This window comes from Varroa destructor, unplaced genomic scaffold (genome assembly GCF_002443255.2).
Source record: "Varroa destructor unplaced genomic scaffold, Vdes_3.0 BEIS01000005.1, whole genome shotgun sequence".
NCBI lineage: Eukaryota > Metazoa > Arthropoda > Arachnida > Mesostigmata > Varroidae > Varroa > Varroa destructor.
The window spans coordinates 12,499,269-12,512,817 of NW_019211458.1; the positions used below are offsets into that span (position 1 = coordinate 12,499,269).

The window sequence follows — 13,549 nt, forward strand, 5'->3', positions numbered from 1 at the left end:
ATAGTTAAGATCTTTTTTCTTTCGCTCAAGCTACGAGCGGATTTATGTTCCTCAACATCTTGATAGTATATTACTTATTTTATATAATTGCAGAAGCGTAATGCCACAGATAAGTTGATGATATTGTTAGTTGCAAGATGATGCTCTTGAAACAATTTAAATTAGGACCAAATGTAAAGTAAGGCGCACATGATGATTTATTAAGAAAAGCAATTGTAGTAAACTCTTAATGTTAACTCTACGCATTGATCATAAAAAATAAAAAATCATAGCTTTATCAATTTCGTTATTGGTTGAAGCTAGCTTTTGTGGAAGATGTCTTTTCCCGACGTTATTGTACAGTTGTTCTTAGTCGAACATTCGAAATGGCGTTTATCTTCAAGAAAGCTACTCTCGTTTATTTTCTTTTTAGACCTAGGTAAACCGAGATCACGAGTAATAGAAAAATGGTTACGTCTAGGCAGAGATCACGTAAAATAAAAACAAGTCATTCAGTTTGTATTAAAAACAAGGCAATATCTGCCCCGCTATTTGTGCGACGTTTGGCGGCAACATATGCTCAACGCTCAATTTAGGTAGCCTTCCACGGGCACTTGTGTGTCAGGTCACGTTCGGTCACAGTGGGCGTGCAGGACGAAGACCTAAGCGGACGTGTCGAAGTGCATTACAACTATCGACGAAGCTAGACGTCGTGGGATTGGCCACACTTAACGCAGTGGCTGGTGTGCGTCCCTTTAACCATTGATTCACCCCCATCCGGTCGTTCTCCACGCTCCATAGCTCGTTTCTCGCAACAAGACAAAGGCATTAGGTGAGCTCCACCATGACTCAGACAGCGAAGTCTATTCGTGCAAATATTATATTCAGACAAGTTATTAAACCCTTATAGGAAAAACAAACGTACAATTTCCTGCAAAATTATTTACACCCGTTGATTATTGGCTTACATAAAAGATCAAATGTTCGCATATGTAATGTTAAACTTAATGAATTAAAATATATAGCTATTTCACAATATATAGTAGTAATCTCTGTGTAGTTTTTGGTACGCTTTAATTTATTAATTCGCTTGCAGTTCCAGAATATATATCAACGTCAGATTAGTGTTGTGTATTTAATGCAGCATGTTAGAAAATATAGGACAGTTCTACATTTATTTGCGCTTATAAAGAAAATCGGGATCGACCTCTGCCAATTTTCTTTTTTCCGACGACTAATTGATTTCGAATGGACACGCGTAGCAGAGAGCTTGAATCTGCATGCCAGATCTGAAAATAACGGTGATCGCCTAAACGATACAAGTATTTTGTTCAACGATGAATCATACAGGATCTATGTGCGCTTTAAGAACGCAGGCCTGATTCTGACCAGTCGTTCGAGTTACGCCACCGGGAACGGCTCTCAAACTTCGATTTTATATAAAGCAACAGTTTGCAAATAGAGCCTTGAGGGTTTTCGTATTTCCACATTGGCAACCATCGCTCACCATACTTTATCCGTAATGCGTTCTGTGAAGATTCAGTCATTCGAGAGCAAGACTACCTCCAAGCACTTTAATCTACTCACGTACTTCAAAGTCGTTCTGCTTATATATAGCGTGCCAGAAGTAGCAAAGCAGCTAAGCTTCATGGTCATCGTTCGGTTCATGCTGATCGGTAGCCCGTTCTGTTCCATACATATCAACAGTCTTGCAGGAGTTTCCTGGACATGACCAATTCTTGCCAAGTATAACAATGATCATCCAAATAAATGGACGTAGCCACCCACCCTAACCAACCTTGGACAAGGCACGACACGTTTCTTAACAGCGGCGAGAACAGTGGCAGATTCAAGCTATATCAGCCTGTAGTACGTCAGCTGATTGAACGAATGGTTCTACCCGGGCCATTCCATCGTCTTCGCCTATTAGGTTCTCTTGCCGTAGCTCTAATCGACTGCAGCATGTTTTATAGAACCCCGGATTTTGGAAGCTTTACTGAGGTTTTGTCTTTCAGAGCCGTATCAAAACTGACCTACAAAGCGAAAAACACTGAAAAAAGCAAAAAGGCCGTGGGGGTAAATTATACTGGGCTTGGCCGCGCTGTTCAGCTAGGATAAAAGGACAAGCTTCCTGGAACCTAATCAGCCGGCACGTGATGAGATGAACCAGAAGCATATGGTAACAGCTCTTCTATGCGTTCGTTTTTGCAAGGATGGATTATCTAAGTGGTTTTGCTCTTCAGGTATGTCATTCGAAGGAACGTCAGTCCAGCTGGTAGTACTCTAGACGTCTTGTGTTGAATAATCTTGTTAAGTGTGGGAACATATCAGATGCGCTATTCGAGCGCTGATTACGGATCAAATCTGGCTGCGCTGCCATTTTTCGACTAAAGTTTTTCTATTGACGGAAGTACTTAAAATATGTCTCCAGTGTTTCGCGGGTCAGAGAAGTTTGTTTAGTGTAGAAGGCATTATGCTAGAAACGGCGTTCGTCGCCTCGTACTTTTAAGGTTTTCTAATAGTACCGTAGAGTTAGCGGAGTATGACGCCGATTCTTCTTGCCGCAGTCATTTGTATAGCTGCCGTCCTCTTGCAGTGCAAGATACTGCTGATACGTCGATTCAAGTATTCATAAGTAAATAGATGATATGTATATAAGAAAAATAAAAATCATAGAACAGCTTCATAGCGGGGTGACGCCTGATCAGTTCCCGGGTTTGGCGCAATAACTAAAGCAAGTTGCTGCCAGTCAGAATAACAAGTGACATTAACACGATTCCTGAAGGAAATCCTCATCTAAACAATAATGGCGAGCTCAGTCAATATTTTCATCACCCAGTAAAGGGTATAGTACTGATACACATTTAGAATTTACTATACGAGAAACGTACGTTCTACGCAAACAATTTTCTTTCAGTACTTTCAAATGTAAGAAGATAGAAATAATAATTATTTTCAAATGCATGCCATAGGCTTTGTTGTTTATGCAGGAACTCCATGTCAATGCTATTTCGTGACCAGCTACTGGTAAAATCTTCAGTTTTCAGTTTTAAGTATTCGCCTATACTATAAGAAGTGAGCGCTTATTGAAAGTTTGGCATAAATTTAATTACTAATCGATCTGTCCTGGTATTTATGCCAGCCATAAAAAAAACATAGATACTAACTAGCTATTATGCGTTGTCAGGAAAAATTTTTTCAAAGCTATTTAGAAGACTATTGTTGATTTGACAGCTGGAAGCTTCTAGACGATCTTTCTGTTCGAATTACAAGGATGACTACTATAGGTTTTTTGCTTGTAAAATAATTGCATTTGATATTGGCAAAGGCTCCGGTCATGTGAGCTGTACTTAGAAGCTAGCAGTAAAAAAAAATAGAGATTCTAGATTAAAAACCTCTTTGAAACAGATAATCAATTGTTGTTCTTCCTATAATACTATATTTTTAGAGAGAAACAAAACATATTTTCGGTATTTTTTTAGAAATTATTTACAAGTAAGGCCACATAACTATATTTCGGATGCGAATCTCATGGACTGACCATCCGAGATATCAGCCCCTTATCCATGGTAAGAGGTCCACAGCTTTAACAAACGCATTAAATTCGACTAGATAAAATTCTAGATTTTACTTCACACAAATACGTCAAGCGTAACTCCGTCACAAGATGCTTTAACAATTCCGGTGCAGAATGCTTATGCTGAAGCAGCAAGCAGAGAATTTCGACCATTTGAGATCTTCCTTGCGGAAAAATTCCGGTTGAAGACCATCAGTTGACACCCCTCATAAGGATGTTAACCGTGCAGAAAACGCCATTTTATTCGATAAAACATGCTCAGGCTAGCAGGTTTATGTCTTTCGAGATGACATTGCCAGTAAGCCAGGTGTTATTTAGAAAAGGTAATTACGAGAAAGAATGCTGGCTATCGGATATGGGCGGTAAACTATAAGAAATTAACGGTTCATACAGTGAATTATAAATTATAGTTAAGGACCAGGACACAGTCCCCGTGGTTTGCAAGCGGAGTATATGGATTCCATTGCCGCTATTCGATTTTACAGCGCGCAATATTAACATTGTATACATCTTTCTTCCAAAAGAACATTGTCTCTTTCAAGCATAGACAAGGTGTCTATGTAACGCTATTTTCTTTTGGTTTGAAGTAATATCCGTACATACAAAAAAAAAGACATGTCGTACAGCCGGTTTGCTTGACAACTCTTTTGAATAAGTACTCTGTGCACATTGATTTGTTTTACTTTCTCCAATGGAAATTTTGTGACGTGAACCGCATCTTTGGGGGCTTCTATTCGCGTTATGTCAAGTTGTAGTACTCCTTCTTGGGGTCGACCTATTGCTTCTCAAGGTACTTCTAGGGGCACGCAACCAAGCGAACGAGATCGGCACATAGGTTGCCTTTGGCTTTTACGCTTTTGGGCCGCTCTGATCCATTACCGCCAATGACTAGTTTGCTTCTATTCAGCCAACGATCTCCAGCCGTTAAGCCCGCTCGACCGCGCACTATTCGCCGCTAAGCATATTGAGTCAGCACAATCTGATCTCCGTGCGCTAGACTTTCCGAAGCCAGCACGAAAGAGTATGGGAAGTAGTGGTAAATTTTCACCTTGGCTCATTGTTCATTCAGAAAAAAGAGAGTGACGGCGTCATCCAACTCGTTAGACGTGCTTTCTTTCAAGTCCTTCTCCTTGACCTTATCCGCCCGGTTTTTGCACTCGATCTTTTTCTATACTTTCCACCGGGCCTCTGGATCTGCTTATCAAGACGTCGTTTCCCACTCGGCTGATCCTGCACTTAGGAATTTTCCGTCTTCCAGCTTGCAAACACTTCCTGCAGACAATAAAAGATCGTGCTTAAATTATCTTACTCGAGGATGTAACCCTGCATGATCTACAGCTATGCAGCAGCGTATGTAGCTCACGGTATTAATCGTGCCCTATGTCTTTAGTTACCGACATATCTACGTCGACATGTCTTACCACATTTGACTTCAGCCCGTCTCTTACATTGTTCAGCTTCGCAGTTGAAGACCCAGTTATCTTGCGGCTGCTCTTTACCAGTCTCTAGAAAATATTTCAGTTATTGTTATCATCAGTGCTTCGACATTTTCCGGATGCAATCAAGCGCTACATGGCTCACTATTGTTATAATGTTCGGTATTCGAAGAGAAGCTAGAAGGTGTTTATATACGGGGTAAAATAGAGGACTTTTTGATGAATGACTCATAAATTTTCCGTACAAAAATAATGTAGGCAAAGAAATTCGCAGCTCCATGCGGGCGCACCTCAGCGAGGTGTAATTATATTCGGTAAACGGTTTTTACAGCTGAAGTAAAAGCTTTTACTTAGAGCATCTAGTTTCTAAGTTACTACATTTGTTATAATACATTTTCGCTACATTTGAATTTCGCACGGTTTTAACAGTACCGCGTTTGGAAAGGACGAGAGCAAAAGAGGATGCTGCCAGACGCCACATTAAATGTGCCATAACATTTATTTATCCAATATAAAGGAACGAAGGAATTTATAGTGATTCGTATAGGATTATAACATTCCCTATTCTGATTATAATATTCTAGACTTGCACATTTTCGAAGTTTTCGGACTAAATTTCTGACGATCAACTTCGATCGAAGATGTACCTGCTTATTTTTTTTAAGGCCATACATATCAGGACTACCATTGCTTGTACTTAATGCTGTACATTAGAGAATTGTCCGAAGCGAACTTGTTTAGCGAACTCGACCGCAAGTCACTTCAAATGCGCAAATGAAACCTGCTAACAAATATATAAGTTGCGGCAACCGAACTAACCTTGAGAACCCTAACACCCGAAATGTCTGCTAATACCATGTATTGACAATGAAATTCCATTTGACGTTAATTTCTCTTAGGCCCAGATCTACGTGTCGGTAGTGGGATCACAATGTGAGACTATTTGTACTCTGCTGAACATGCTTTATAAACAAGAACTGTATTTCCTTGGACAGTGCTACCCTCGAGAGGAATTTTCCGTTTTGAGTTTCGCTCGGGACAAATTTGAAAAAATGAGGACAACCCTGGTGAGCCAGCTGCTTTCTTGAAATAACCTTAATAAAAAAAAAAAGTCAATATAATAGGATGATGAAAGTATAGCTTATTTTTGGACTTTTCAATCGTGGTACTAATAGAAATAACAATTTATACAATTTTGCGGATACTCATAACCGATGGATTTCGGAAGTTACTCATATTTGACTGCACAGAATTGAAACCCAGTTTATGTTAGATTCGTTCGGTAAAATTCAATATTCTTATGTGTATCCCGTGGAACCAGCACTGTTAGACAAAAACAAGGTAAGTCAAAGATTTAAAAAATACCCTCAGAGTGTTATAACTTGTTCCGCGAAAAGTTAGATCACACCAAGCGTAAGGGTGCATCGGTTGCAATGAATAGGCCAAGTCGTGTTTGATGTCGTTTATTGTTATGGCAAGACCAATACAGGCTGCAAGTGAACAAGCATTGCTATACGCCACATGTACTGCGAAAAGTGTCACAATGCTACCGTGGTATCCTTTAATTAAGTTTCCAATTTAATAAAAAAGGAAGTAGTAAATATACAATGAAACTCTATGGAGCTCTGCAGTTAATAATGCGGCAAATCTTTTTGTATTACAGTCCTGTTTTATGGTAACTTGTAAATATGAATAATGAAATAATATAAACACTGAAATTACTAGTATAAAAAATTAACAATTGCCTTACTAGTTTATCATTTATTGATTAATTGGTACCATTTTAGCCTACAGGGCCTGCTTTCAGGGCGGGGCAGTATTGTGCGTGGTCACACATGGGACGTCGTCGAATTTTCGGGGTATGGGCTTGTTGCGTTAATAAACAAAATATTGAAAACGACATGCTTAGCCGCATTTTAAGTTTGAATCATTTCTATAATATTCACTATTGAGTGATCTATAACCGTGTAACCCTATGCTATTAAAGGGCAGGTGAAATACGGTTAAGGTAAAAGGCTTTGTCGCTCTTTTGGCTTTTCTTCAAATCAGTCCAGCACACGACAGCGAGCTAAGCCTTACTGTATTGACAACCGTGCGGCTATCCTGGCATCAGTTTTCTGGCTCCTTTTTAGACACGATCATATACTGTCGCGTAGAAGCTCTTTTGTTCCAACGTCATAACAACCTCAGCCGAAGCGTAAGGCCATTTTCTCTTTTCCTTTAGCCTTCTGTCCTAGGTTACCTATCGTTTTGTGTGACTGGTGCAACCGTTGTCGCAGCTTTGATTTCCACAAACTCCAGACGAAGCCTGTACGTATGTCCGAGAACTCTGTTCACGGCTGCTGCATGCACACGTACGTACCCGAATGTGTGTTCGCATGATTTGACGTCGTATCTTGGACTCCGTAGGAACTACTAGAAGAAAAAAAAAGCATTTGAATTTGACATGAGTCGACTCCCTGCAGTAGGTCAAAATCTATTGGGAAGATGTGAAGTGCTTTTCTATTCTGAACCGATGTTTATTATATCTGTGTATCGAACACTAGAACCAGACCATAAACTCAAATCTAGCAGGTTCAATTATACACTGCAACAATGTACAATGTTGGCTGTGTATTGTCGCCCGAGCTCGTTTCTCTATGTTCAACCTTATCGATTTGGCGGGCAGTGCGATAGGGAGTACAACTGCCGTCATCCCCTCTATTGCGTTCTGTGTAAATCTCAAGTAATCCATTCTTAAACCGTTGTTAGCCTTATTCTGGCTTTAACATGTACATACAAAAAAAATTGTGAAATTATGTGGAAATCTATTTGATCCCTGTCATACTAGTATTTCTAGTTATGGTATTTTTTTTAACTCTCTGAGGTACCACAGATATTTTTTTACTACCAAGAAGTAAAAGTGTCAAATCTATGAATATAATCCGAGTAACAACGGTACACCTAAATCAAATATATAACTAAATACCAATGCTTGCTCTGCACTTCGGTGTACATTCTATAGATTAATATTAATGCAGATTCGACTGACAAACCCGTGTTCACCGTTTCCGTAAAACGTCAGTTTTTCTTAAACTATATTTGTTTATTTTCAGATGGTGAAAAAATTGAAGATTTCCATCACCACTATGTTTCTGTTCCGGCGCAGCAAACCTACGTCCTACTTTCTTGTGCCCTGAAAATTCAGTGGTACACATATCATATATATGAATATGTAAATTTAAAATGAAAATCCCTTTTACTTGGGCCCATTTATAAATTCACGTTTTTTGAAGACGGATAAGCAATCGATAGGCAGCATCTAGTCAAGCTTCATTAAACGTGATAGAGCCGCTTTCATATATGCACGTAGTAACAAAACGTTCGAAGCAGTGAGAGTAGATGCGAGAACAGCTGTAAGTGTGCCTTATTATTATCAACAATATTATATACTATAACACCACACTGAGCCTGCTTACCGTTATCTGTTCGTCGTCCTTTTCAGCAGATTGCTAACCTATCGACCATATACATATGGAACTAACTGGTGGACGTTCACTGGAAGGCTCTGGGACTTTGTAAAGAAGTTGTATCTCTATATGACCCAGCTCGACGTCAAAACTCTCACTATCGGTTTGCGCTAGCACGACATATAACGACGCATCAATACGTTATTAATTTGCTTCTTCAATATAAATATGCTGTACTCTGAAGGTTACTGCTGTTGCTGGCACAGCCACACCAGCTCCTGTTTTTTTTTGCTACTTTTTTAGATTCTCGCTTTTTGTATGCTACAAGTCTTGTTTATCTTAAATTGTAGCAGTTTTTCTGCGCTCGCAAGCACTGGCCACACGGCGACCGGCAGGCCGACACAAAAATATGAAAGAAAGCTGCAACGGCAGTTAAAAGGTTTCGGAAATATCGAGGCTCTCCGCATGGGGTCATGGGTAGCGTAAGGTCATTTTGCTATGTGGTATGCTTCGTAGACTTAGTAATGTGCAAGGACAGCACCGAAAGGGTAGCGACGGGGTCGATTTAACGGAGGCGGGGAGAAATTTGGTAACAGTAGGGAAAGTCAAACAATAAACGTTGTAGTAAAAATCACCATGAGCTTTTACAAAATCGTAGCTTACATAGTTTCACAAGAGGTCTAAATACGCTTAGAGACAAATTCGAACGTGACCTATGGACGTTTTTGTAAAAGGTCGCCCCGCCCCATAAGCAATACGTAATTCTTCACTATGTGGCTACCATAGCCTGTAGTTAAAAATTATTCTGTGAAAGTTACTGGTTTCCTGGGTGATCAATTTTAATTCGAAGCAAAACAAAGCCTGTATTAGTCTGGCCTGGTATTTTTCTTCATAGATCTTAATAAAATTCTCTTATATTTACTTATCTCAAATTGCAAAATAACTCTTGCTAGTATATGTACAATATAGGCATGGAAACATACAACTAAACAGGATACTTAGAATATTCGATATATACGCTGTATTTGTTTGTTATACAGTACAGAATAAAATAAAAATACTTTCGTTCGACTTTGTATTGAGCACCAGATTATGATGAATAGATGGCTTTAAGATTTATGCGAAGCGTGGTACGCTACAGCTGCATAGACTATCTGGAAAACGTCTCGCTAACTTTCAGTTGTAACTTCTAGCACAAGTGTTAAATGGTATCGTAACTTTTGGCATATCTTCAACGCTCATTACGAGTAAACGGGAACAGAGATATCTGCCATCTTTTTCACCTTATAGGAGCATCAACGGCTAGATACAAATTTAGTCGACACACACTCAACAACAATATCAGCATTCGGAGGTTGTATCGTTCTTTGTTAGGCATAAACGAAGTATGTATTGAGGAGAGGTACGCAACATTGTTAGCTTACGGATATTTTCATATCTATAGTTTTCTCAATGAAGGGATGAACTCGTTTGGCTGCACAAGCGCATGTCCATGGCAATTTGTTTCTTTGTCTCTTGACAATGTTATTTAGCTACCACCATATTTGAAGATATTCCAACAAAAGGAGAACTTCAATTTCTTCCGCTATATATGATATTCGCGAAAATTAACACAGATATAGAGCATTATGCCATTTTGAAAAGTATCTAATGTCTGTACTCGTGCGCAATTTCGAAAGGGCTAAACGTGTCTCAGAAACTGACAAGGTACTACAAATAGAAAATTCCAAAACTATCTTGAGTATCAGCTCATTAAAATAAAAACGCTGCTTTTAAGGCAAAACACGCAACAAACGCTTAAAAATTGATAAAACCGCGCCGTCATTTTCGTTCCTTCCAAATTAACAAGTTTACTATCGCCAATCATATAAACGGCTGTTTCTTGCAGCTTACTGGAGGAGTGACCTGTTCTACCTTGGCCACAGTCCACCTTGTTTTCGTCTATTAGTGGCGGATGCTAGCTTTGCGTTGTTTGTAGTTTTGTGCAGAGGAGTTTTCTGCAGCAATTCGGTGTTTCCTTCCACACTACGCAACTATTGGAAATGTATGCACACTTTAAATTAGCCTAAAGGGACACAAGTTTTGTTCCGAGCTAACTAGTCTCGACCTGTTTATTAGTTGCGGTAATACATAAGATAACCCGTTGTTCCATACGTACGAAACGGTACACGACTGTGGGAAGAGCTTCTTCTGAAAACAAGTCTATAAGTGTATTCCTCCTCGTAGAGGTGTGTAATGCTTAAGCAAGCCTGCATAGGTGACCATCTTGTTCTCATGCACACTTCTGATTCAAGTATAAATATCCTACGCTTCTCTATGCATTATGACAAATTGTTTAGAAAAGCGATTTGCGCTATTATAGATGAGCAAAGCGTTTACAAGTGCCTAAAATTCGCGGAACACCTACGCTTCAATATACAAGTAACTGACGATACAATATGTCAACCTGTACATATAATAAGGTTCTTTCTAGTTGAGTTCTATCACATTCGACCGATTCCTTAAAATCATAGTTTGTTAGAGCTTTGTATGCTAGACGTCCCTAAGGAACGCTTTAAACATCCCGAGTAGAGTTTTAGTCGCGGTAGTATTATCATATGGTCTCAGGGGCACGCTTGCTTTCACAGGCCCCGACAACACAGTGACATGATGTTCAGTAGTAACGGGTAAAAAGATGATAGAAGGTATGCGGAAAAAGTAGTTGTAGAGTTAAGGAAAGTACGTCTACAGCTTGAGGAAAAGACGGCCTGCAATTCAGGCAAAGGCAAAAAGAAACTTTTTGAAACTTTTTTCCCAATCCTTAATTATTGCCCGTTGTATAAATCTAGCCTTGTCCCTGCCTAGCTGAACCCATTCTTATCGGTCTACTTATATGCAACGTACGAAAAGTTTCCTTCTACCCATCTTCACGACAAGCTTGAACATCATATACCGCACTTCTGTTGTGTATCAGTAAAACATCATCGATCATTAGGTATATGGTGAACATCGCCTCTGCGGGTTGAATCCTTACGTTTCGAAGCAGCCTGCCCATTTCTTTATACTCACCTTGTGTGTATCAGAGTCTTTGAGCTAAAAAGATAACACAGATTAAAGGACACAAAGCCCGGACGTGTATTTATTTTAGGTGCCGCAATCAGTGGATGATATTGCACTCGCTCCTGCTTTTGATAACTTTTGTTACGATACATTAGCTAACACTCTGAAGTGTTTTAATTATTCGATTAGCAGTTACGACTCAACTGTCCTGACGATTGCCCCATCTAATAAGACTCATTTCCCCATGATTGAATATTTGAACTCTTTCACTAATTACAGGTGCTGTCAACTATACGGACCGACCAAATGCAGCAGCCGCTAGAAGCTAAAAAGGAGATGACAGCACCCGGCGATGATAGGGTAACGGGGTATCAGCTGCTGCCCTATTCCTAAACTGTCGCACTCTCGAGCGTTCACTGGCAAAGTTCTAGTTAAGCTAAACTTTCATCCTGTCGACAGACCGCTACTCTCCTCCTCTGCAGCAGCCGCTACGCTGCCGCCATGATGACCCACAAGTGTTACGATCGAGTGGATAAGAGGTCGTGAGCGAGGGGAAGCAAGGCATCGTCCGGCCATTTTTGCGCTAATAGATGGTATGACAATCCACCGTCACTGCGCCGACGAATCGGCTATACAGCCCACATCACCTCGTCCAGGCCGACTAACGCAGTGGAAACCTAGCCAGGCTCTTCTTGCTTACGAGCCGTATCCAAAGAGAAGGCGTCTGCTTACTGCAACGTCAGCCAGCGGCTTATGCATACCAGTAACGGCCAGGCTAGGACGGCAAGGTGGCACTGGCTCGAAAGTTAAGGGAAAAGCGAAAGGGGGAAAATTTCATTATGGGAAAAAGAAGATGCGACGAGACGACGATTAGCCTGCTGCAGCATTTAGCAGAGTAAGAGGAGGGTCCTGTACGGTAGTAGACATCATTTAATCAGGTCAGCTTCCGCCGGTGCTATGGCGCTGGTTGTAGTTGTGGGACTGCCTTAATGGTCCCGTTTAGCCTGGGATCTTCGGGATCTATATTCGTACCGCAAATGGCACCTGCCTGTTATTATAAGGACAGCACAGGTATAAGCGCTTTACACTCCTGAACAAGTAAGGACTAAAAATGCCCATGATTTAAGAAAATAATTACACGGCGACGTTTTGCTCGACACGCTTAATTCCTCTATACAGCATATCAGTGGCTTTTTATACTACTATTAGCCCGTAAGAGCACTGACATTTACTTGTTCGTAATATGAAGACTAAAAAGCCACCCAGATAGAGCTGAAATTTTTAAGGGTTGCAATTTGTATAAGGTTTCTCGAAATTCAACCTTGATATTTAGAGATTCGTAAATGGATCATTTTTTCAATGCTGTTACGAAGTGCCGATATAATTGGAATTTTTATATATGTTTTATATATATTTATGGAATTTAATTATAATTATAGCAAGTAAAGTTTTTTTTAAAAGTGCAGATATAACATAAAGGAATACGGGAACTGAACCGACTGAGTTTATTCTTTGGCCTCATTGGCAAAAATGTTTCATTTGTTTCACCTCGTCAACGATTATCTGAATTATCAGATGAATTGTATACAAGTACGGATTTCTGTATATATATATATATATATATATATATAATGTTAATGAACCAAATATATTCTGTACCATCATTTGATTTCTATATAGAGGCTTGTTTAACATTTGTATCTTAATACTCTAAGAGATAGCTATAGCTTCGATGTTAGAACTGAAGCGCTCTATACCCGCGAAGCGGAAGTTTGGGTCTCCAATCTCTAAAATAAAGCTATACATAGTTGACACAAAATTTAGTCAGTTGACGATAATTCCGGCCTTCTACAAACAATAAATAAATAAAATATATATTGATCTATGTAAAAAATATATACCTACATAAATAAAAAATATATATAAAACAAATTTAAATACGGTTTAGATATATTTAGAGCCATTTATGTTAACACGGAAGGCAAAGCGTGAGAAGGCAACGAGCGGCACGATATCTGTTAAAATTTCCCCTGTATCTGAAGCATACACGTGCATCGTCATGCTCGTGG

The 13,549-nt window shown here is 39.6% G+C and overlaps 1 protein-coding gene and 1 long non-coding RNA gene across 9 annotated transcripts in view; one reads left to right on the plus strand and one right to left on the minus strand.

The window, feature by feature from the left end:
• Positions 1-9,517, plus strand: part of LOC147755288 (uncharacterized) — an 18,497-nt gene extending 8,980 nt beyond the window's left edge. Inside the window, exons 1-5 of one of the 4 annotated variants that reach the window (XM_086990082.1) lie at positions 2,031-2,222; positions 5,892-6,059; positions 7,217-7,346; positions 8,088-8,181; positions 8,480-9,517. In XM_086990082.1, coding sequence (XP_086846208.1) covers positions 2,193-2,222; positions 5,892-6,059; positions 7,217-7,346; positions 8,088-8,181; position 8,480 — 423 coding nt within the window. In that variant the 5' untranslated portion in view covers positions 2,031-2,192 and the 3' untranslated portion in view covers positions 8,481-9,517. Of the gene's footprint in view, positions 1-2,030; positions 2,223-5,891; positions 6,060-7,216; positions 7,347-8,087 lie in introns of those variants that run through there. The other 3 variants (XM_086990085.1, XM_086990084.1, XR_015328304.1) reach the window with 3 other exon arrangements.
• LOC147755289 (uncharacterized) overlaps positions 7,267-13,549 on the minus strand; it is a 43,278-nt gene continuing 36,995 nt past the window's right edge. For 3 of the 5 annotated variants that reach the window (XR_015328313.1, XR_015328311.1, XR_015328310.1), the window contains one exon: positions 11,532-12,528. This is a non-coding gene — a long non-coding RNA (uncharacterized LOC147755289). Of the gene's footprint in view, positions 7,408-11,531; positions 12,529-13,549 lie in introns of those variants that run through there. The other 2 variants (XR_015328314.1, XR_015328312.1) reach the window with 2 other exon arrangements.